This window comes from Typopeltis vanoorti, chromosome 25, assembly GCF_054136105.1.
Source record: "Typopeltis vanoorti isolate ZY-2024b chromosome 25, IOZ_Tvanoo_1.0, whole genome shotgun sequence".
NCBI lineage: Eukaryota > Metazoa > Arthropoda > Arachnida > Uropygi > Thelyphonidae > Typopeltis > Typopeltis vanoorti.
Window position 1 is genome coordinate 1,852,865 of NC_143573.1, and position 24,217 is coordinate 1,877,081.

General features: G+C 34.7%; 1 protein-coding gene across 3 annotated transcripts in view; it reads left to right on the forward strand.

Annotated features, from left to right (window-relative positions):
• The window catches only part of ptc (protein patched), a 313,027-nt gene that overhangs the window by 116,631 nt on the left and 172,179 nt on the right, over positions 1 to 24,217 (forward strand). For all 3 annotated transcript variants that reach the window (XM_090414812.1, XM_090414810.1, XM_090414811.1), the window contains exon 10: positions 21,625 to 21,765. In XM_090414812.1, coding sequence (XP_090270938.1) covers positions 21,625 to 21,765 — 141 coding nt within the window. The remainder of the gene's footprint in view (positions 1 to 21,624; positions 21,766 to 24,217) is intronic.

The window sequence follows — 24,217 nt, forward strand, 5'->3', positions numbered from 1 at the left end:
GTGGATTGATATGTACAAAGTGCCTTAGACAATAGAAATATAAGATCTAATAATGTTGGAGTCTTGACAAGTAACAGACTGATTTGGAGGAAAATTGTAGATAGGAAGTTAGTAATGATGTAACTTTTTTCATGTTGTACTATCATATCCTGTACACCCTTTGAAGGTACATGGCAGGAATTTGGCGGGAGGGGAACCCAGATCTGAGGAGATATGCCAATTGGAATATATCGAGAATGAAAAAAGCACAAATCACAGCTGGCAGCACATACAACAGATACAAAACATTTGTGGAGCATTTCAGTTTGTTGCCATTCAGTAGAATGGCAACAAACTGAAATGCTCCACATTGATTACTGCTTTTATTTAAGAGCATTCAAAGAATCAGCTGAAATGATGAAGTATCCTCTACAGCAAGAGTTCCCAACCTTTTTGGTCCCCATATCCCTCTTGGCTTTTAGTAAATTATCTGGTACTCCTTATTCATTATAATAAGAAATAAATTCTTAAGTTTACCATACAGATTCAAAGAATATAAGAAATAAACAGTAATTAAGTTTTCATAAAAGCTTTATTTGGTAAATAAATCAATTACATTATCATAAAATTGTAAAATCTTTATTAAACTGCAGTAAAATCGACTAGTGAGACCCTTAATTCTTTTCTTATCCACCAACAGTTTTATTCTTGGTACAGTTTTTGAAATAGATACCCACATATCATGCTCAGGCTCCAGTTTGTTTCTTGTTTTGGACTTGATTGAAAACAGAACTGAGAATCCTGATTCACATAGATAAGTTGTTATAAATGGAATTATAGCCATGTAAGCACGTTTGGTGATAACGGGATATGCTTCTCCAAGTGTACACCAAAAAGTTTGTAAATTCATTGATTGGAATTCAATTCGGAGTTTCTTGTTATTGCAGAGATCAATTAGCTCGTCTTTCACTGGGTTGTTGTCACTGATTTTTTCTAAATCAATATGAAAAGGGTTACGTATCCAGACTTCATTCATTTTGTCAGGAGGAATTATTCTTGCAAGTGACTCTTTCAAAGTTTTTAAATGCAATATAATGCTATCACGAACTTCCTGTTTTAGTTCAAATGCTGGATCTGAAGTGATTTCATCAAGAGATTTGAAATTGGCAAAGTTACCTAACTCCACCCTTCTTCCCCAGAGAGTCAATTTTTCTTGAAACGATTGTATCTTTTTTTCAGCCTCCACGAGAATGACATCTGTGCCTTGCAGTGAAATGTTCACAGAATTCCAAATACATAAGAAAGATAAGCCAGAGAAATCCTAAATTTTGGATCTTTGAAATATGAAGAAAGCAGATTCTTTTTAGATTAAAAAAATTTCAATTAAATTTCTAAGTTCAAAAACCCTTCCTAAAACATTTCCTCTGGATAACCATCGTACTTCTGTATGAAGCAGCAGTACGATATGATCTGCTCAAACCTCTTCACTCAATGATTTAAACACACGGTGATTCGATGCTTTTGCTTTGATAAAATTCACAACTTGAACAACAACATCCAAAATGGCTTTCAAATTATGTGGAAGTGTTTTAGATGCTAAAGCATACCGGTGAAGGATGCAAAAACTTGTAAAAATATTTGGGTTGATTTCTTTAACTAAAGTGGTGAAACCTGATTTTTTTCCCCAACATAGCAGGAGAACTGTCAGTACAAATAGATTCTACTAATTCCCATGAAAAGCCATTTGAATAAAAAAAAAATCATTCACCAAATTCATAATGTCCACTGCCTTTGTTGTTGTTTCTTTCAAGGGTTTACAAAAAAGAAATTCCTGTTTTATTTCATTCTGATGTATATATCTAGTAAAAACAAGAAGCTGTGCACAGTTAGCGACATCACTTGATTCATCCAACTGTAAACTAATTCTTGCCGGACTTTTCTTGATTTCCTCCACTACCTGTACACGTATGTCTTCTGACATTTCTCGAATCAGATCACAAATTGTATTATTTGATAATGGTATTTGTGCAATTTTCTCTTTTGCTTCTTTACTACACATCAATTCAACCATGTCTGTAGCACAGGGCTTCACTAATGTCTTAGCAGTTGTATGTGGTTTCTTTTCTTTGGCGACCCTCAGTGTGACGCAATAACTGGCATCCAGTGCTAGCTTCTTCAGGGTAATAAATCCATGGTCATGAAGTGTGATATTCTTACCAAATCGTGCTCGTTTTATTCTAAATGAGGACTCTGACTCGTTAGAATGTTCGGGATGAAAATTCTGAAGATGCTCTCTCAATTTTGATGGCTTCATACTGCCATTGCTGAATATCTTGGAACAAATGAAGCACTGCCACTTTTGCACACCTTCTTTTTCAAGCACAAAAGTAAAACCATATTGCACATATGAATCTTGGTAACAACTTTTCTTTGGCGTAGTCATTCCTTGGGTCTGCAAAAATAATATTTTTTTGTATATAAATTCTGATCTAACCTTTCATTTTAAAAATAAGCTAAAAAATAAATAATATTTTAATGTATTTAAATCTTGACCTATCCTTTCATTTTTAGAATAGGCTAAAAATAAACTATAAGCTACTTACAATTCGACAAATCTATGTTTATCACTAAAATGTGCGTAATGTGCGCATGTCAAAATGAAGCAGTTGGAGTGTTTAGCATACAGTACGTCATGTGCATGTGCTGGAGGTGCAGATGCCGTGGAGGCGAACCTCGAGGGAGTGCCGATATTGCAATTTCACTAGCTATCTTGAATCTTAACCAGGCATTTTGAGTTATCGGATCCTGCAGTGAGAAAAAAGTCTATGCAACCTCACTGTGTCCGTGTCCGAAATGAGACCTGAAATGTTGCTGGTGTGGCTGACAGACAGTACCAACATGGAATATCCTGGAAATGTTGATAACATAACTATTTTTTAGAATATATTAATAGCATAATATACTAATTTACCTGCTATTCACCGTACCCCCTGGACAAGCTTCATAAAATAAAATTAAACGGGTACACCATGTTGGGAACCCCTGGTGTAGATGATGAAGGTAGTTGTGGTTGGTGGAGATGTAGAGTTGCTCTCCCTCGATGAGTCTCTGGACTCTCTAGAGATGTATGTAATAATAATAATTTACAGTTCAACTCCAAACTTGCAGAACAATTTTTCTTTGTCTTCATTTTTTTCTCATTCTGCCATTTTCTTCTTCCTTATGTATTTCCTAAAGTGTATAATCTGTATGTCTTTAAATCCATTGTTACAAGTTTTTATTTCACCTTACTTTTCTGCTTATCCATACTACTGATGTATTATAGGGTGAACAGCCTCATGGATGGGATTATGATAATTATGATATATTATAATTATGATTATGACAATAGAAAAAGAAAGCCAGTTATAATTGTAAATATCGAGATTTATAGAAAGAATATGACCACTTAATGAAATTGGATTGGGTATTTAAATAAAATTCAGAATATTGTATTCCACATAATGGAAAGAATATGTGATTTTGATAGCCAGGTTTTTATTTTTATTATTATTATTATTATTATTATTATGTAACACCTCCAGAGTCCAAAGACTCATCAACACTACTCTACAACTCTCTGTCTTCATTTTTTTCTCATTCTGCCATTTTCTTCTTCCTTATGTATTTCCTAAAGTGTATAATCTGTATGTCTAATTCAGATATTGTTCAGACATTCTTTCCACCACTCAATCCACCAACTATACAATGAACCTCAATTATCATCATCATTTACACCAATGCCATCTGCTGCCCACCACCACTAGTATTTTCACAGACAATCGCAAACATCCATGCTCGTGGCAGGATTCGAACCTGCAGCCTTTTGGCTGGAGAGCGGATATGCTAACCACTCAACCAACCAGGCCGGCATTGCTAGTTTTTAGCTGAAAATCAAGAAGAGATTCTAAGTTAGATATTCTCTGATATGTGATAACATGGCAAAAAAGTATGCAAAAGCAAGCATAATATGTATAGAAAGTGAATGAACTATCTTTTAGAATAGATTACCATATGGTGTCAATTCTGGACTGTTCTCTTTATAGAAAAGTATAATTTCTCTTTGATGTTTCTCGCATCTTAACTGCCGTCAAGTGCTTGTGTGTGTGTGGAGGCGGTTGATGTATTGTTTAAGAGTGTCTGTTTTACTGTTTTAGTGCCTTCTTACTCTTATTATTGAAAATAGTAGTTGATATTGAATTGTGCAATCCGTGATCTGCTGGTGGCTTGCTAATAATGTTATTGTTTTTATGGCACTTCTGTTGTTTCTCAGGACTTGTCATAGGACCATTCTAACTACCCCTGTCTACTTTAAGCACTCACTCCACACTTCTAGTCTACATCACAAATGTATTTATTTATTTATTTTTGGTCAGTTAATTACATGTGTTCTCTGACTGGTGTGCCAGTTATGCAGGAGAAAAGAATCTCTCTGAATGAGAATTGCTAATCTTACTTAGATGAAAAGTCTTATATAAAGGTTCTTTGCATACCTGTCAAGATTTGAACCTAGGTCTTTCCAACCAAAAGGCATTGGCAGTACTGACTGTACTACAAAGGATTATTCTTAACAGACCATGTGATGCCATTCAAACACTGCATCTAGTTTTTCACCAAAGAAAAGGTATGCAAGTTCATTTCACTTAAACCTTGGTATTATCCAGGTCTACCTACTCACTGATGAGACCTCAATAAAGGTCGAAACCGGTCTGGGTAGTGACTTTCCTCATAATGTAAAACAGTAATACATCTCCTAGGAGCTGCATTTTACATTATGAGAAAATATTAAGGATAGTGAGGGAACTTGCTTCGAGTTGCCCTAGTGTTGTACTACCAGGTGTTGACTTATGCTTGGACTCGCCGATAGTTCTTCGGCATGAAACTCTTAGATTTCGATCTCCACGTTTCGTATCCGACTTTAAAATAATGAGGGATTTATTATCCCCTTAACTTAATCTAAAGGAAGGTAAAAGTACTTTCCTTTAGATTCTTAGACTTCCAAAGCTGAAAAAGTCTAAGAATCTAAAGAATCTGAAAAAGTCTAACAGTCACAGTTGACATCATGCAGTGATAAACCACTATTACAGCTTTTGTGCATAAGCATATATGACGTGATATAAGTGAATATGTCATCTGCATGGAATAAATGACTCATTTAAAGTTGAATAAAATAATAAGTTTATATTTATAAATTATTATTTTTCATTTGATTGTAGAAATTACTTCAGATAAAGTTTGATATGGATAAAATATTAACACAGTATACTAACAATTCTTAAAGGTTAATTTCTTTAAAAATTTGCTTTAAAAAGTTGCTCTTTTCCAGATTTTTAGATCTACTAATTGACTAACCTCATTTCATTTCAATTATGGAACCAGTAAGTACTAACTAATAAATTTTGTTTTGATGTCAGCATTCATTGTCAGAAGTGCATGTTTGTGTATCTCTGTTTTCTTTATTATTAAGCTTTTTTTTTTTTTTTGTCTTTAGTTTTCCATCTAGCATTTTATCTTTAGTAATGTTATTTCTGTTAGTTGTTTTATGCACGGTTTTGTTGATATTATTGAATAAAATACGTTGAAATTATTTGTTGTGTCATGCTGTTCATAACATATTTCTATTACACCAAAATGTTATTATAGCAAAACTCAAAATAGTTAAAAAAAAAAAAAAAAAAAAAAAAAAAAAAAATCCTTGTAGGAAAAATTTACTTAAGCAAATTTGAACGGTAGAACTACTACCTTTCTTGACTAGACTGCTTTCTGGAATGTATGCCCAAAAGTGTCAGCATTCATTGTGCGATTGCAATTTTTGGCTTTTTTGTAGCATTAGCAGATATAGAAGTTTAAGCTTTGAATGTAGATAAGCAGTTCTAAATCCGTTTTGAAATTCATGTTAGGATGGACTTACTATTATGATTGCTGGCTGGCTTTGGGCAGTATCCCTACTCTCCAGACTCTTAGTTCACATAATGTGGATGTGTATGAATAGATTCAGGTGTGAGCTTATTTCATTGTCCAGTGTGAAACCACCATTGTGTTTATTACAGCCAGAAGTGGCTTGAGTAGCCATCATGTTTTGGTCTGTATAGAGCAGAGATTCCACATCATCTTGTCCTTAATGTTTCACTATTTTTTATAATATTTTTCCTGCAAAACCACAGAGGCCTTAAATACTGGTACATAAAGATTAAATCTTTGTCATCTGCTCATTTGGTATTCAGTATTGTTTCAGTTTAAAACAAAAAGGTGAATATAAATTCCACGATTAACCTCTTAACGTACCAATTAAAAATCAGAAAGTGGTCGTTTTCTGCCAATTTTTTGGGCGAGGGTGATTTGCTGGATCAAATTCGTCATTATTTGAAAAATAATGATGAATTTGTGCAAACACAAACGAAATAGCCAATACACGCCGTTGGCAACTTTTCTCGGCTGAAAGGAAATTGGCCCAAGATTGTCTAGCGTCTATATTCGGTTGTATTTATATGTGAAACCAAAATTCAAAATCAATTTTGGTGCAATAAACAAAAGACGTGTCACAGACATCTTTGTATGTTAAGGGGTTAAGTTTGATTTGAATCTCATGCAATATTTGAAATTGTTCTATTGAATCTTTGTGTTGGGCTATTATTTTGACAAATATATTATTTTGAATCATAAACCTACCTGAAGGCTACTAATACATGGAAAAATCATTGAAATTTTGTTAAGGATGCTCCCATCTTGCATTCCTAATAAAAATTTCAATGACTTTCCCATCTTGTGCAAAGCTTTTTCATATGCAATTCTTCGTGCAAAATATATCCTACACATTTTTTTAAAATGCCTTTAGTCTCAGCAATTTCATACACTTTGACTCGCCGGTCATCCAATACCATATCGTGCACTTGATCAATCATTTCTGGTGTTGTTACACTTTTTGGATGTCCTTCAGACTCTTATTGGACTTAAGAGTTTAACATCGTCTGCATCAAGTAAAACTGTTGAATTAAATATTACCTTTGATATCAAGCCACATATCATTTTCGTCATAATGTTATCCCCTCAATGATGAATAACAGTGGAGATAATGTTCTCTTCCTTTTCTGATCTCTCATACCTAATTTTGCATCAGATTGTCTTCAATCCATACATTGATTACAGTATGAAGGATTTAACAGGTGATTCACACCTGTTTGCTGACGATGTAAAGATGGGCAGGGTAATCAGGAATGCGTCTGATATATAATACTGGCAGAGTGATTTGAATAGACTGGAATTGTAGACTGTTCAAAACAATACGTATTTGAGTTTGCCAGCAGTTAGGACTGAAGGAAGGGAGGTACACGATGATGGTTTGATGTTAAATCAGATGTGAGACAAGAGTGTACATTATCTCCATTGTTATTCATCATCTATATGGATCATGTTATGAAGGAAAGTGGTATTAAACCTGATATCAAAATTGGAGATGTTAATCTCATTTCTTTACTTTATGCAGATACGAGGGTGGTCTGAAAAGTTCTTGCACTAACAATAAAAAAAAACAAATTTATAATTTCAAAATTATTTTTATTTTTCAACATAATCTCCCTTAAGATTAATACATTTATTTCAGCGATGCTCCAGCGCCATTATCCAGTCCCTGTAGTGGTTTTCAGTAAGATCTGCAAAATACCTCTCTACAGCTGCAATCACCTCTTGATTCCAAGAAAAATGCTGACCAGCAAGGAAGAGTTTTAGTTTTGGAAAGAGATAGAAGTCAGAGGGAGCCAAATCTTGGGGAATAGGGTGAATGTTCCAACAATTCATAGTCGTTGTTGTTATTATGATCCATCGAGTCGTTTCCGACTCCTGGTGACTCCACGAACATACACTGTCCATTCTGATCTGTCCCTGACCATGTCTTTCAGAACCTCCAAGTGCACTCCAGTTGCTTCTTTAACTCCATCCACCCATCTAATTCTTGGTCTTCCTCTTCTCCTGCTTCCATCAACTTTAGCAAGCATCATCATCTTCTCCAGACCGTCATTTGCTTGCATAATATGTCCGAAGCATGACAATTTTTGCTTGATGATCATAGCTTCGAGGGAGCAATCTGGCTTTATTCTGTCTATCACTGATTTATTGGTTTGCTTTGCAGTCCATGGTATTCTTAGTAAGCATCTCCAAACCCATAATTCAAATGCATCTATCTTCCTTCTTTCACTTTTTCTCAGGGTCCAACTTTCAAATCCATACAGCACCACAGGGAATACCATTGCTTTCACGATTTTGATTTTTGTTGTGAGGCTAATATCTTTATCTTTAAAGATCTTGATAAATTAGTCATTGCTTTTTTTCTGAGTAATAATCTTCTTCTAACTGCTTCGGTACCATAACCATCTTTATTAATTCGGGATCCTAGGAACACAAAATTGTTAACTGCTTCCATTTTCTCCCCATCTACTTCAAAATCATTAAGTTCACATGTTGCCATAACTTTTGTCTTTTTAAATACACCCTTGTCGCACCCCTTTATCTATTGTGAAATACTCAGTTTCTCCAAGATCTGTTCGGAGAAACTTCTTCTTGTTCATAATAAAGATTCCTCAGAAGGATAATGAAATACACTGGGACACTCCCATCGTTCTTAACACATTCCACAGTTTCACATGATCTACAGAGTCAAAAGCCTTGCTATAGTCAAGGAAACAAAGGTAGACATTCTTGTGATATTCCTGTGCTCTTTATATTTCCATCTCACATTGGCAATTTGATCTCTTGTTCCTCTGCCTTTTTGAAATCTTTCCTGTTCATCTGGCATTTCTCTCTTCATGAATGGTTCCAGTTTTTTCTGAATGATCTTAAGTAAGACTTTACTTGCATGAGAAATCAGTGCTATAGTTCTGTAATTTTCGCACTCTCTTGCATCGCCTTTCTTCAATAAAGGTATATAAACTGATTTTTTCCATTCCCTAGGCCATGTAGTTGTGATCCAAATTCACTGACATAGAACTGTTAAAATTTTAACTTGCCTCTTCCCCCAGGGCTTTGAGCAGCTCAATGGGTATTCCATCTCCTCCTGGTGCTTTCTTACTGGATAGCTGTTGCAATGTCCATCTCACTTCACTCTCCAGTGGTACTGGCTCCTGTGTATAATCCTGCTCTTCAAATTTCTCAGTAATTTTGGAGTCCTTTCTGTAAAGGGCTTCTGTATACTCTTTCCATCTTTCTTTGATATCTGCAGCTTCTGTAAGATATCCTTGGTGTTTACTTTTCAATACTGTCAACTTGGCACTAAACTTCCCTGTTAGTTCTCTGATCTTTTTGAAAAGATTTCTTGTTTTTCCTTTCTTGTTTCAGTCTTCTATTTGTTGGCATTCCTGGTTAAAGTATTTTTCCTTGTCTCTCTTCTGGCTTGTTGTTGAAACTGTATTCAAATGCCATACTTCCTGCAAATTTCCTGTGGCCTTCATTTTCCTCCTTTCCTGAGCAGTTTTGATGGCATCTTCTGACAGCCATTTGGACTTCTTCTTACAAACTGTTGGAATATTCTTCTTTGCTTCTGTTTTAATTATATCTTTAATCTCTTCCTATAGTTCATCTGGATCTCTTTCACACAAATTGAGTGTGTTGAATCTGTTCTGTATGCTAATATTGTATTCAGCTGGTATGTTTCCAAGATCATATCTGATAGACATTTGTGTTGTTTTTAGTTTCCGTAGTTTTACATCCGTCCCTGTAGTGGTTTTCAGTAAGATCTGCAAAATACCCCTCTACAGCTGCAATCACCTCTTGATTCCAAGAAAAATGCTGACCAGCGAGGAAGAGTTTTAGTTTTGGGAAGAGATAGAAGTCTGAGGGAGCCAAATCTTGGGGAATAGGGTGGATGTTCCAACAATTCATAGCTGTTGTTATGTTATGTGCAGATCCCTTAATTTTCCCATTGCCAAAACACTTTTGTGGGCAGGTGCATTGTCCTGAGCTGATAAAAGATGATTTTTTTTCTTTTGCAAATTGGGTCTTTTCTCTCAAATTTTTTCATCTATTCTGGTTAAAAGATCAGAATAATATTCCCCATTTATTGTTTTATCCTTTTCAAAATAATTAATAAACAAAATGCCTTTAGCATCCCAAAACACTGATGCCATGATCTTTCCTGCTGATGGAACCGATTTTGTCTTCTTTAGCAATGAACAACTGGCTTCTGTCCACTGTTTTGACTGCTGTTTGGATTCTAGTGGGTAATGGTGAATCCAAGTCTCATCCATAGTAATAAATAGAGGCACGAAATCACTTTTTATCTTGTTAAAATGCTCCAAGCACTGTTCAGAGATTTTCATGCGAGTGCATTTTTGATCTGTTGTGAGCAAGCACGTCACCCATCTTGTACAAAGCTTTTTCATATGCAATTCTTCATGCAAAATATATCCTACACATTATTTTGAAATGCCTGTAGTCTCAGCAATTTCACACACTTTGACTCGCCGGTCATCCAATACCATATCGTGCACTTGATCAATGATTTCTGGTGTTGTTACACTTTTTGGACGTCCTTCATGTGGATCATCTTCAAGGCTGGTACAGCCACATTTAAACTCGGCAGCCCATTTATTAATTGTGGAAAATGAAGGAGAAGAGTGCCCATAAACTCTTATGAATTTCGGATGAATTTCTTTTGACGTAAGCCTTCTTTTACAAAGAATTTTATAACCGCACAATACTCAATTTTATCCATTTCAAGGGATACAGACAACACTCTTGCTTTAGACAGCTGTATAAAACAAACTACTTGATAGAATGACTTGCAATTTCAAATGGATGCTTATGACAGATGTACCAACTTAGGGGAAAAAAATCTTGCCAATAGTGTTGGCATCTATGGTCGAGGCCAAGGATTTTTTGGACCACTCTGGTAATGTTATACTTCTGAATAAATCCAGTACAAGTCTGCAGGATTCCCTGACTAAACTGAATGACTAATGTATTATGAAAATCAGCAATAAAAAGACAAATATAATGAAAATAGACAGAAACATTGCAAATATCAACTGCATTCTGAACAGGGAACCTATAGAACAAGTAAAACATTTCAGCTATTTTAGGCCCAATTTTTAGTGAAGACAGCAAATTCAATAAGGAAATAATCAACAGAATTAAGAATGCTGGTATGGTAGAAAGTCAACTGAATAAATTTATATGGAATAAGAGATATTAGTCGAACACCGAACTAACCGTATACGGGAACCAATTCACAATAAGGCAGCAAATTCAATAAGGAAATAATCAACAGAATTAAGAATGCTGGTATGGTAGAAAGTCAACTGAATAAATTTATATGGAATAAGAGATATTAGTCAAACACTAAACTAACCGTATATGGGAACCAATTCAAACTATTGGTTCAAACCAATTTTAACTTATTGATCTGAGAGCTGGGTTAGAAATCAAACACTTGATTAAACACTGGAGACCACAGATATGAGTGTTCTGGGAAAGGCTAGGGGAGTGAATAGATGCCATCAATGGCAGTATCATGTTAAAAATGAGAATATTAGGAAAGAACTTGAGATTGTTGGCATTCAGGAATGTGCTTAGCAGAGCTAATCTCAGGTAGTATGGTCACTTAAACAGAATGGAAGAGGAAAGTTTATCAAAACAAGTGTTGTTTGCCAGGATGGCAGGAAAGAGATCTATAGGTAGACCAAGATCTAGTTGGATTAATACAGTAAAATTAGACAACAGAAATATATGATCTGATGATACTGCAGTCTTGATAGCTAACAGATTAATTTGGAGCGAAATTGTCAGTTGGAAGTTAGTAATGATGTGAGTTTTACATGCATAGTTGACTCTAACTGCATGAGTCCACTTGTACTTGGATTTTTTTCAATAAATATATTGGAAAATTTTTTGGAGATTTGCAACAATTTGAAAATCTTGCAGACAAACCACGTAGTCTTGAAATATCAAAAAAATTAAGTATCTCATGAATGCATAAAATCCACATAGATACTAGGCTATTTTATCATGTACTAGTATAAAATATACAGAAATCTATTATAAAGTGTTAAAATTTATCAAAACTTACACAAACACTTACAGACCATACATGGCACCATTCGCAGTTGAGAAAAATGTTGACAAATGTAAAGATGCAGTATTAAATCATAACTGCATAAAATTAACTATATTAATTAATTATTTAAATATATTTAATTAGCATAAGATAAACATTTTATAATGATTAATTCATTATTTTATAGTTAGGCTACGCTGAAGCAATCGTATCGATTACACTTGGCTGTCATAAATCATATGGCTGCTTCTTCGTTATCAATGCATGAATTGTTATACTTCTAAATAAATATGAATTTCTTTTTCATATTATCTTTTCATTTTTGATGTCTAGTGTTTTGTAGGCGTAGGTTTCTGTGGTTTAACAGTTCAAAAGAAAGATTCCGATATTGTGACCACATGCTTATTAAGATAAATAAACAAACCCGACAAGTTTCATATGTCGTTTGACTTACATCTTCAGGGGTTAAAGGTAACTAAAAGTTTAAAACACAAGAAATGAGAAATTACTCAAAATAGTCCATTCTATGATGTTATGATCATCTAACTGTTCATTAAATAAAAAAAATCCAAATTCCGAATTGTAGTTTTTATTTATCTTAATAAACATTGTCTAGTGTTTGTATCATATAAGACAGTATTGATGTAGGTACTGACAGACAGATGATTCATCTTTTAAACAGATGATATAAACCTATGGTATCAATAAATACAGTACAGTAAATGTATTTTCTCTTCCTTGTGATTTTCTTAGTAACATTTTCTTTTCTCTAGCTTACTTTATTGTAAAAATGCAGTGTGTAATACATATAACATACAAAATATAAAATTGACTGTTTTTATGTTATCAGTAAGGCTTCCAGTCAACAGTAGGCTATTAGTAGTTAAGGTTTTGGGGAGTCAAAAGTTTAATGCAGATTTTCAACTGCATTAAGGGTCGGCACCCCTAACCCCTGTGTTGTTCAAGGGTCAACTGTAGTATTATCATAATATCCTGTACACTCCCCTGAGGGTCAGGAATTCAGTGATGGAATTGCAGGTATATGAAAATGGCTATCAGTTCAGTGTTAGTAAATGTAAAGATGTGCACTTTGGTGTAATGAGATATTCAGTGTCATATTATACTGATGGAATTATGCTAAAAGAAACCGATATCAGACTAGTGATCTTGAAGTTTTAGTATATAGGAAGTTGAAGTTCAAGGGCCATATAGAAAATATTGCAAATGCAACTCAGAAATTGCAATGCTGAAACTTAACAAGTAAAGAAAAGGCAGTCATTTTGTCTCTTTACAGGGTCTTGATACCACCTCACTTGGGCTGTTATGCATAGGTTTGGTCTTCCAGTGTTCTTGGTGATGCTGATACTGTAGAGAGATATAGAGTGCAAAGAAGAGTGTTAAAGATAATATTGGGTTTGTGGAATACAGATTACAAAGACAGATGGAGAATTTGTTGGCTGCAGACACTAGCAAACCAGAGAGAGAGAGAAGGGGGTGATATAATTGAGATTTGCAAACTTCTGAAAGGATAGGATCATAATATACCAGTAGATGGAGTTTTTAATTTTATGGTGAGCAGGGAAGGATGAGAGCATCTGGAATTGAGAATGAATGTAGTGAAGAAGGGATGAGAGCTAGATTTTTTTTCTTGTAGGGTGGTGTGTGATTGGAATGGATTGCCTTTGGAGGTAGTGTGAATGAATTCAAGAAAATGTGACAGTGATGTGGCCTCCTTCAATGAGTTTCTGACTGCTTGGAGGTCTCTCAATAATAATAATAATTATTATTATTATCATTATTAATAAGAACTTTTATTAGGGCATTTCATTTAAAGGTGAGTTAGCCAATCAATTTCACATGGAGGTTGAAAGGTTTTTGCTCCCAGAAATTCAGGTTTTTTATCCTGCAAAACAGGCAAACTGCTTCAATAAACACTTGCAATTCAGAAAAATGCAGACAGTGCAGATAGGACTAACCCTCCCATCATAAGTTGTAATCAGTTTCTAAGAAACCGACTTACTTGGCAATGACAAGCCACTGAGCCAAACGTAAGGGAAGAAGAGACAGATTTTATCTCCCAGAATTAGGTTTCTAAGATTGCAAGTGACTTGGTCAAGTTAAAAGCATTCATGGGATGGGTTTTTTCTTCCAGAAGCTCAGGTTTTTCATTCCACAAAACTGGCCAGCCAGAACCCCCCCCTCCCACCCACACACACGTGCCAAACTGACATAGTCATCTTACTATTAGACATAATAGCCAAAGCAACTAAGACTTCAGAGCTACTTCAGCTATAATTCCAAACAGCATCATATGTTCTAGACTGTCACTGCATTTCTTGCACACTCTAATACTGTTTTTTTTCTTCTTCTTTTTCATTTAACCATGCAGTCCAAAGTTCTTTTGACATATATATTTTAAAGCATTTTTTGCAGCATATGCTGAAACTTTTTGTGTTGCTAACTTAGGAATTACAGGGTGTTCGGGATAAATTTGACATATTTATAATTAATTATATTTTTCCGTAAGTTACATATATTAACACACACTTCTCTTCATTTAAAAGTTTGGACCCTTCTTCATTCATATACAAGATGTCAGAAAGGATGGATAGCTGGAACCCACCTGAATCATGGAAGAGAATAACTTGTATCATGATGATTCGTGCCCGCCATCAAAATAAGGATATTACGACTGCTGCCCAATGCTCCCTGAATACAGTAAAAACAATCAGGCATGAACTAGAGACTTGCAATGGTGACTACGAGGATGTAGCAAGAAGAAAGATCCCTAGCAGACGATCTGATTGCGTTCGTACAGCAGAATTCCTCGCAAATCTGCAGGAACAGGTGTTGAAGAACCCTGGCATTGGAATTCGGGCTTTGTTCGTGGAGTTGCTAACTGTAGTCAAGCTCTGGATAACAAGGGTAGCCAATGGTAGGCCGTATGTATGGCAGCAGGATTCGGCCCCTTGCCACACCTCTGGGAAAAGTCAAAAATGGTTGTCTGAAAATTTCTACGACTTCACCAGTCCAAATGTTTGGCCTCCAAACTCCCCAGACCTTAACCCCATGGATTATTTTGTATGGGGCGCAGTTGAAAAAGACACCAATCGCACTTCCAGTAATACAAAAGCCCAGTTAATGGATAAAATTAAAACAGTTTTTGCGGCCCTTCCCAGGGAGACTGTAGCATCAGCTTGTTCGAGGTTCCAAAGCAGAATTGAAGCTGTGATCGATGCTAATGGTGGTTATTTTGAGTAAATCTTGTTGATAGTATTGTAATTAACTCTGCCTGTAATGTTTTTTTGTCAATTCATTAAATTTAATAGATACAAAGAAGATTTTCTTTTTCCTTACGAAACTGTCAAATTTATCCCGAACACCCTGTATATGTACAAATGTTAAGAATTTTTACTGTAATAGTTAACTACATAAAAACAAAACTTAAAACAGCAATATATTAGAACCAAACACTAGAGAACTATTCTTATATCTAAAATTAAAACTTAAAACATTAAGCATAAAATGCAATTAACTTAAAATAAGATGCTTATCTTAAGTTGCTTTTTCTCCTACATAATAGTCCATGATCTCATGTCATCGTCATGATACTAGCAAACCTAAAGTGTCCAAATTTAATATCTTCTCGATATCAGTTTAAAATAGTTGTTTTTCTGTATTTAATTATCAGCCCTCAGTTCTGAATCTTGTCTTCAAATAGGTTTTCATTTCAGAAATATTATCTTTTGTTTTAATGCCATAAATATGAAATGGATTGCTGCACTTTAGCATGATGAGATTTCCAGTGGCATATTATATTAGCAGGATTATGCTACAAGAAGCTGATGAGGCTATGAATCTTGGTGTAATGGTGGATAGAAATTCAGTTAGAGTTCAAAGGTCACATAGCAAAAGTTGCAAATACACCTCAGATGATAATTGTGATGTTAAAATGTACCTTGACATGTAAGGATAAGGAAGTCATGTTGCTTCTTTATAAGGCCTTGATAAGACCACACCTGGAGTATTGTGCATAAGGGAGAAAGAAGCTGTGGAAAGGATGTAAAGAAGAGTTACAAAGATTATATTCTGATTATGGGATTTAGATTATGGCGACAGATTACAAGTATGTGGATTACAGACTCTGGTTGACAGAAGAAAGAGGGATGATATGATAGAGGTCTATAAACCTTTGAATGGGTATTATAGGATATCGTCTGATGAAAATTTTTGTTAAATGGAAGGTGGGGAGAGAACACAGGAGAATCCATGGAAGTTAAGTTTGTCTGCAAAGAAAGGGGTAAGAGCTAAGATTTTCTCTCAAAGAGCAGTGATTGACTGAGTGGAATAATTTGCCTTTAGGGTTTAGTAAGTGAATTTAAGGGAAGGTATGACACCTGGTTTGGGTGATTTATAGACTCTTTTGATGAGTCCTTGACTCCTGCAGGTCTCACATGATGATAATAATAAAATTAAATAAGCAATAATTAAATTAAATAATATCAATATATTGATTATAATTAATATTATTAACACTATTATAATTATAATAATAATTAAATTAAATGGTAATAAAGATAATGACATATATTCATTAACGAGAATCTTGCTAGTATATACAATAATTCCAGGTTATTTGACAGGACTATCTAACTTAATTGTGTTAAGCTCGGTATGATTATAGTTATTATTTTCATGTTATTACTTTTTTTTTAACTGTACTGACTCACTACAACATTATAAGATAAAAGTATGAAAATCATACTTTTATGATTTTCTGAAAATCAGATTTAATAAGTTCATAGTTTTTCTTTATGTAGTGATGTGCAGAGGCATACAAACTCCAAAATTTTCAAGGACATTTTTAAGAAACAGAAGGGAGGGGGAAAAAGTCATGGAGGAACTAAGGAAAAAAAACTGCATTTGTGGATTTGTTCTATTCATTTCTTTTTTTCTCAGATGCTGTGAAATAATTCAGTATAAAATCAGCAATCAAAAATAAGAAACATTATACACTTGTATTAATAGTTGTAGTTTAAAAATAGTTATAGTTCAGAAAGTTCAGTTTTATATCTGATATGTGACATTCAATTAAAAACTATAACTTCAACACTATATACGTTTATTTGATTTTGTATTGAAGTACCAACTATCAAGAGATTTTGCTGGATCACAGTCTTTGAAGGTTCATTCAAATATGTCATCATCATAAGGTCATTAAAGTTCTTTACCAAAAGCTTGGTTTGCAGTTTGTGTTTTATGAATTACATTGTGTTGAAGCATCATTCTCATGTAAAACTTCCATACTGTGCTATCTCCTTTTTCTCACTCGTATGCTCATCCACACTCTTTTTCTTTCACTGTACATCATCTCGGTTTCTTTTCTCCTCTATACCAGTAAGCATTTCTCCCTTCTCTCTCGCTCACTGTCTCACTCTCGATCACTGTCTGTGATAAGTATTAGTAAGCCACTTCTTCATTCACTTCTGTTTTCCCATCTCCTCTTTCACCATTGGGTGAGAGGAATCTTTATGTGAGCTTTATTCAATTGCAGGTAAATTAACCATTCTAATATTTCATTTTCAGCGTTTTTTTTCAAACTGGAAAATCAGATTATTCCTCTTGCAGAACAAGCAGACTGGCTGGAGCACACATGCAATAAACAGACAAAAATACTATGTGGTGAATAGTGGTGATGCAGATGATACATTATGCAGTGCAGTATGAGGATTTTATAGGTGATTCCAGTAATGTGACCATCTACACTACATGGTTGATGTTATCTTGTGTGTAATCACCATCCTGTTTAATAGGGTTATGAATTGGCTGGATTATCTAACTCTTAGTCTGCCTGTACTAAATGAGTGATAAGTTTTAATCATTTAGTAGGCAGAATTTAATTAAAAAATAATAATAAAAAATTGGTTGTAACTACACTGCTGTCCAAAAGCTAAGGACGAACAACATTTTTACCTGTATATGAAAAAAAGATTTATAACTACAGCCAAATGTGAACATAAATTTATTGCTAGCATACTAATAAATTATATTACACAAAAATGTTTTTATAAATTTTATATAAATTTCACACAAATTAAATTGCAATACATTTTTGGCAAAAGTTGCAAATTTCCAAAGTACATAGTTAAGGATTTAATGTACTGTGCTGGCAGAAAACTGCATAGAGACATTTCAGTATGGAATATGTCCACCCCAAACTACGATGCATCTCTCACAATGTTGTACCATGCTTAGCACCAAGTGATTAGGGAATTCTTTAGATAAACTGGCCCTCTCCTCCTTCAGAGCAAGGATAAGGTCTTGTTTGTTTTCTGGAGGAGAGAATATCAAGCAGCAGTGCACTTCCCTATTGTGTCTGAAACATGTTCTATGGGGTTGAAATCTAGGGAGTGTGCTGTCCACTCAGTTATTATCCTCTGTCTCTAGAAGTATCTCCACTGCTCATGTATGATGTGGTGTGGCATTGTCATCCATAAAAATGAATTCTTCGCCTACAGCACCACAGAACAATTGAACATGATGTTGAAGAACTTTGTTACAATGTCGTTCACCAGTCATAATCTCTTTTTTCCAGTACTTGTAGCTTAGTTCATTCATTAAGCATAATACCTCCCCACACCAGGACCTCAGCACTGCCATATCTATCTCTTCCAAGAACATTCTCGTGATGGCAAGCAGTACCACTTTCACGTCAGATCATGTGTTATCTAGAATCGGAACGAAGACTAAAACAACTCTCATCTGTAAAGAATACATTAGCCCATTGGTGTCTTGTCCAATTTTTATGAATACAACACCACTGAAAACACGTTCTACAATGAGTTGTGGATAAAGGGACACAGACTACAGGCCTTCAGACGTATAGGCCTACTTGTTGTAGGTCTTGCCACAGTTTGTTGAGATATCTGCGTACCTGTGCTTTGAATGGAGCCAACTTGCATGCTGACCTGCCATCGTACTCCAGTAAGAGCGTGACATTTGTTAAGAGGGTGACCTCTTAGCAAATGTCTGGAACACATTTTATTGGTTTGAAATGCTTCCCAGAGTCTGGATACAATGCTTTGTGAGATTCCAAACTCTCTGGCAATATCAATACTGTACGACCACAGATGCAAGATCCCTCGACACTTCTGTGCGTGACATAATTAGGCGAATCCATTCCGATGTAGAGTAATCAGTGTCTTTCATGGGATGAGTGTTTATTATTATATGTCGGAAAATTAGGTTTTCTTTTATGAAAATTCTAGTTTTTAAAGTGGTAACTATTTTACTTGTACAACAGTTGGAAAATTTTATGTATAAAATGTGATTACAGGTGTTGGTAATGAGTTTGTATATCGTCTTATTCCCCCCCCCCCCTTCAACATAAATTGACTCTTGGCAATCTGCCAGCAATGGCTCTCGCTTCTGTGGTCGGACAGAATTCTGCAGCCTTTAAGCTTTCCAATAACTTTTCTCTGTGTGAAATCATCTAGGGATGTCTTTGAGACATTACAAGACATCCAAGTTTGCCACTTTATTGCTTCATGAAAAGAGCTTCCTTCAAACACAATTCGTTTAGCTCAGTCTTTTGCCATTTATCCTGTTAAGCGCTACCATGTGACCCCTTTGCACATGATTCGAAAATTTCAGTGTGTACCCGCTTTCTACTTGAACTAAGGTTCAAGTAGAAAGTTTTAGACACTAGTGTATGTGATCTGCTTTTGGTTAAATTAGAAATACAACTTTTCATGTGTTCATGCTGATGAAGTCAAACTAATGTATGTGTGGAAGATTTTCAAATGATATATTAGAGGATGACCGATATGAACATTGAGTGATTAGAACACTAGTAAAATTTTTTTCAAATTTAGTTAATAATATTAGCTTATTTTATTATAGCTGTTTTTTTTTTGTTTTGTTTTTTTATGTGTATGACAGACTGTATTGCTTAACTTTTAAGAAAAAGTTGTACGTTTTGACGTGGTGTCAATGCATAACAGAACAGTGATAGCCAAGATGCTTTATTACAGAAGCTTAATATGAGAGATTTGTTTTTTTGCAATGTGCATGAAATGTACTTGTTACAAAAAGATGAAAGATTTATGTAAGGAAAATGAGACCGGAGGAAATGTGTACAAAGTGTTTTGAGAGAGAGAGTGTGTGCGTGCGTGCCACCTTGGATTTGAGTAATCACATGATAGCAGAGTTGAGAGTGTTGACAAGAGGCGGGAAAATCAACACACACACACTACATCACACTAAATTCAACATATTGATGTCATTGAATATTGAAGTCTTGGCTACCATTTTTCTCATACATATCGGTGCCATGAAAGTAGATGCTTTTGGAAAAATATTGTATATTAATAGTCACAATTAAATGTGCTTAATAACACAGTCAGAAATAAAGAAAATACCATCAATAATGATGAGTGGAGAAATAATATACAAAATTTTAGCACAACTATTTACCTTATGTCTGAAGAAAAACGATGTACCAAAAACGTGGAAGAAGGCTACCCTAATTCTGATACATAAAAAAAAGTTAGGTAGAAGAATTGACGAATTACTGACCCATCAGCTACTATCAGTGGTTTACAAAGTGTTTACAAAAGTCTTGGCCCATAGGTTTTGTATGACTCTAGACCTAGCACAACAAAAACATGCAGACTTTCAAAGTGACTTTAGTACAATGGACCATATTCAAATTGTACAACAGATTATTGAACGGTGTAATGAATATCAGTTACCATTATCTCTTGGTTTTATTGATTATGAGAAAGCCTTTGATTTAGTAAAAACTTGTGCAATACTTCTGCATGATGCACAACGTATTACTGCAAAGTTTCACAGCATTTGGATCACTTGGGTGGTGATCCACAAGGTCTTAAACAGAGATATAATACCTTAATTTTTGATCACCCTGTATATAGATACATTAATATGAGTTAAAAAATTACTGATACCATATCAGGAATTTGAACATCAGTTGTTATAAATAACAATTCTTCATATATAACAAAGTATTGCTTTTGTTTTGGAGGTTTATTATAACAGGAAATGGCTAGATATCTCTCTATGCTAGACACGTGATCCCAAAAAACAATCTATCATGTCTCAAAGTTCTCTCCACTTCCAACCTATTTAGTGCTTCTGTCTTGTTTGTTTGAATGTATTTTGTAGATTTTATTCATGTTACTCAGAGTACATTAAAATAAGCAAAACAAATCACAGTTGTACTTACGTTAGTTTGCTCTAAGTGTGACATGAAGTAGTGGGGTTTTATTTGTAACAAAAAATCCCACTAGTTGTTATAAAAATTAAAACAGGGTTTTTATTCAATGCTTGTTTTTTGTGTTAATATAGCAATAGTTGGCAGTGGTATAAAAGTTAACATAAAAATACTTTGACCTTTCTCTCTCTCTCTCTTTCCTCATCCCAGACCACCTGTCTATCCCATTAGTGTAATGAGCATTGTGGAATCTTTCAAAGACACCTGCTCTGATATATATGTATTTTTTTATCCTATTATAAAATTGTTTCTTTATTATTTTTCTTAGGTTATTCTTAGGGAGTCTCAGAATTTAACTATCAGCAAAAATCACCATATTAATGTATTTTCAACAGCATCTCTGGGTGATATAATGAAAGATTTCTCAGAGATTAGTGTAACTCGAGTTGTAGCTGGATATGTAACAATGGTGAGTGCATTATTTAAATTGAATTTAGGTCGTTGTTTTGAAAAAAATTATTTTTTATATAAAGTAGCAAAAAGCCATCATCTGTTAATAGCATACTTGTAAGGAACAAATGAAAGACCAAGTACAAGTAAGTTAATGTTCGCTAGAAACTGGTTCTTCTCTAGAAGAACCACCATTTAAAACTATTAAACTTAATATAATCATTAGCAAGGCCTGTTTAGCTCAGTGGAAGCGGCACTTGCATCTTCTGCACTAGGCCATCCAAAGATAGACTTAAGTTCAAGTCTAGTCACAGACTGGAGGAACTTTTTCTAAGCCTTTCTTTGACAGGTTGCCGAGTTAGTCGATCTCTGGTAAGGACAAGCAGGTTTTTTCTCTGGAAACTTGGGTTTTTCGGCCCATAGAACTCACATTATTTCAGACAGTAACATATCCTGTTAGGCTTAGGTACCAAGAGATGGCAGCACTTGTTTGCTAGTCTCTTCATCGGTTGTTGCTTATAATTAGTGATAGTCATGAGCCAGCTATGTCTGATGGCTTCTGGTGGAGATTGAGCTGCCTACTCAGTCTCCAAAAGCTAGATAGGGTTAAAAGGACTCACCTACTCCCTAAAATGGAATTAAAGGTGTTAACTGATTATTTTACTTATAATCACTAGTGCCAAGGCACTCTGAATGAAATTGATTTTTTTTTTTTTTTTTTTTTTTTTGTGAAGCAATGTCAATTTAAACTATTAGTTTGTGATCTTCACTGATATCATATCAGTAAATATAGTAATATTTTGTATTATCTATTAACAGAACTATAAATATAATTCATATAACTTAAATCACAGTACAAGTTTTAAGGATTCCCTAACTAAATCAAATAACTGTCACAATAAATTTGGTAAAAATTAGCAGTGAAAAGACAGACAATGAAAATATGCAGAAAAATTGAAAACATCAGCTGCATTCTAAATGAAGAACCTGGAGAGCAGGTAAAACATTTAGGTTCAGTGTTTAATGAAGTTGTTGAAAGTTTTTCCACTTGGTTATACTATAAGTTAAAGATGCCAAGAAATTATATTTTTGGTTTAATCCTTTATCCAAGTGTAAGCAAATAAAATTTGCTTCTGAAGTAACTTCAGGACTGGGCAACTTGTATATAGAGGCTAATGACTTCACATCACTTACTTTAGTATCCCATAATGCAAAGCACTTATCGTATTGGACATGTATAATGATGTGCTATGCTATATGTATACTATAAATTTATAGTATAACCAAGTGGAAAAACTTCATCTATCTCTTTGCCGGCTTGGTTGGTCGAGTGGTTAGTGGCACTTGCTCTCCAGCCAAAAGGCTGCAGGTTCGAATCCCACCATGGGCATGGATGTTTGTGATTGTCTGTGAAAATACTAGTGGTGGTGGTAGATGGTGTTGGTGTAGTTGCGGTGTTTGAGTGGTGGAGACAGAGAGCTGTAGAGTAGGTGCCCTCCCTCGATGAGTCTTTGGACTCCATGGAGGTGTCAAGTAATAATAATAATAAAATCTATCTCTAATCCAGAGTATTTTAGTAATAAGGTGTGACACCTTTTTGCTACTGGTATATGAAAATGACTTCTGCATTACTTCAACCTTGGCATCACTTCTGGGTCTGGCTCCCACTAATGAGACCTCAATAAAGGTCGAAACCAGTCTGGATAGTGACTCTTCCCATAAAGCATAGCATTACACATGTCCGAAAGGATATGTGCTTTGCATTATGGTGAAATCATTAGCATCTATAGACGAGTTGCCCAGTCCTGAAGTTACTTCTTCAGGTGCAAACTTTGTTTGTTTGCACTTGGATAAAGGATTAAGCCAAGAATATAATTTTTTGGAATCTTTAATTTAATGTTTAATGAAGATGGTATATTAAATGTAGAAATAGACAAAGAATTAGCAAAACTGGTATGGTAGAAAGTAAACTGAATAAATTTATATAGAATAAGAGTAAAATTGGTCACACTAAACTAGATGTATACAAGACTGTCTTCAAACTAATTTTAATTTATTGTTCTGTGAGGTAGGTGATAAATGAAACCTTTGATGAAAGACTAGGGACCACAGATAAGAGTTCTGAGAAAGATTAAGGTAGTGAAACAGATGTTGTCAGTGGTAGTGTCATATTAAAAACAGGATATTAAGTAAGAACTTGACATTGTTAGCATTCAAGAATGTGTTAGCAGAGCTAATCTCAGTTGGTATGTCCCACTCCCTCCCTCCTAAACAGAATGGAAAAGGAAAGGTTAGCAAAACAAGGCCAAGAATGCTGAAAAAAACCCAGAGGAAGACCAAGATCTGGGCGGATTGATGCAGTAAGAAGTGCCTTAGAAGACCAGAATATAAGATCTGATAATAATGGGCCTCTGACAAATTAGAGATAAGTTTGGAGGAAATTGTCAGTAGGAAGTTAGTGATGATGTAAT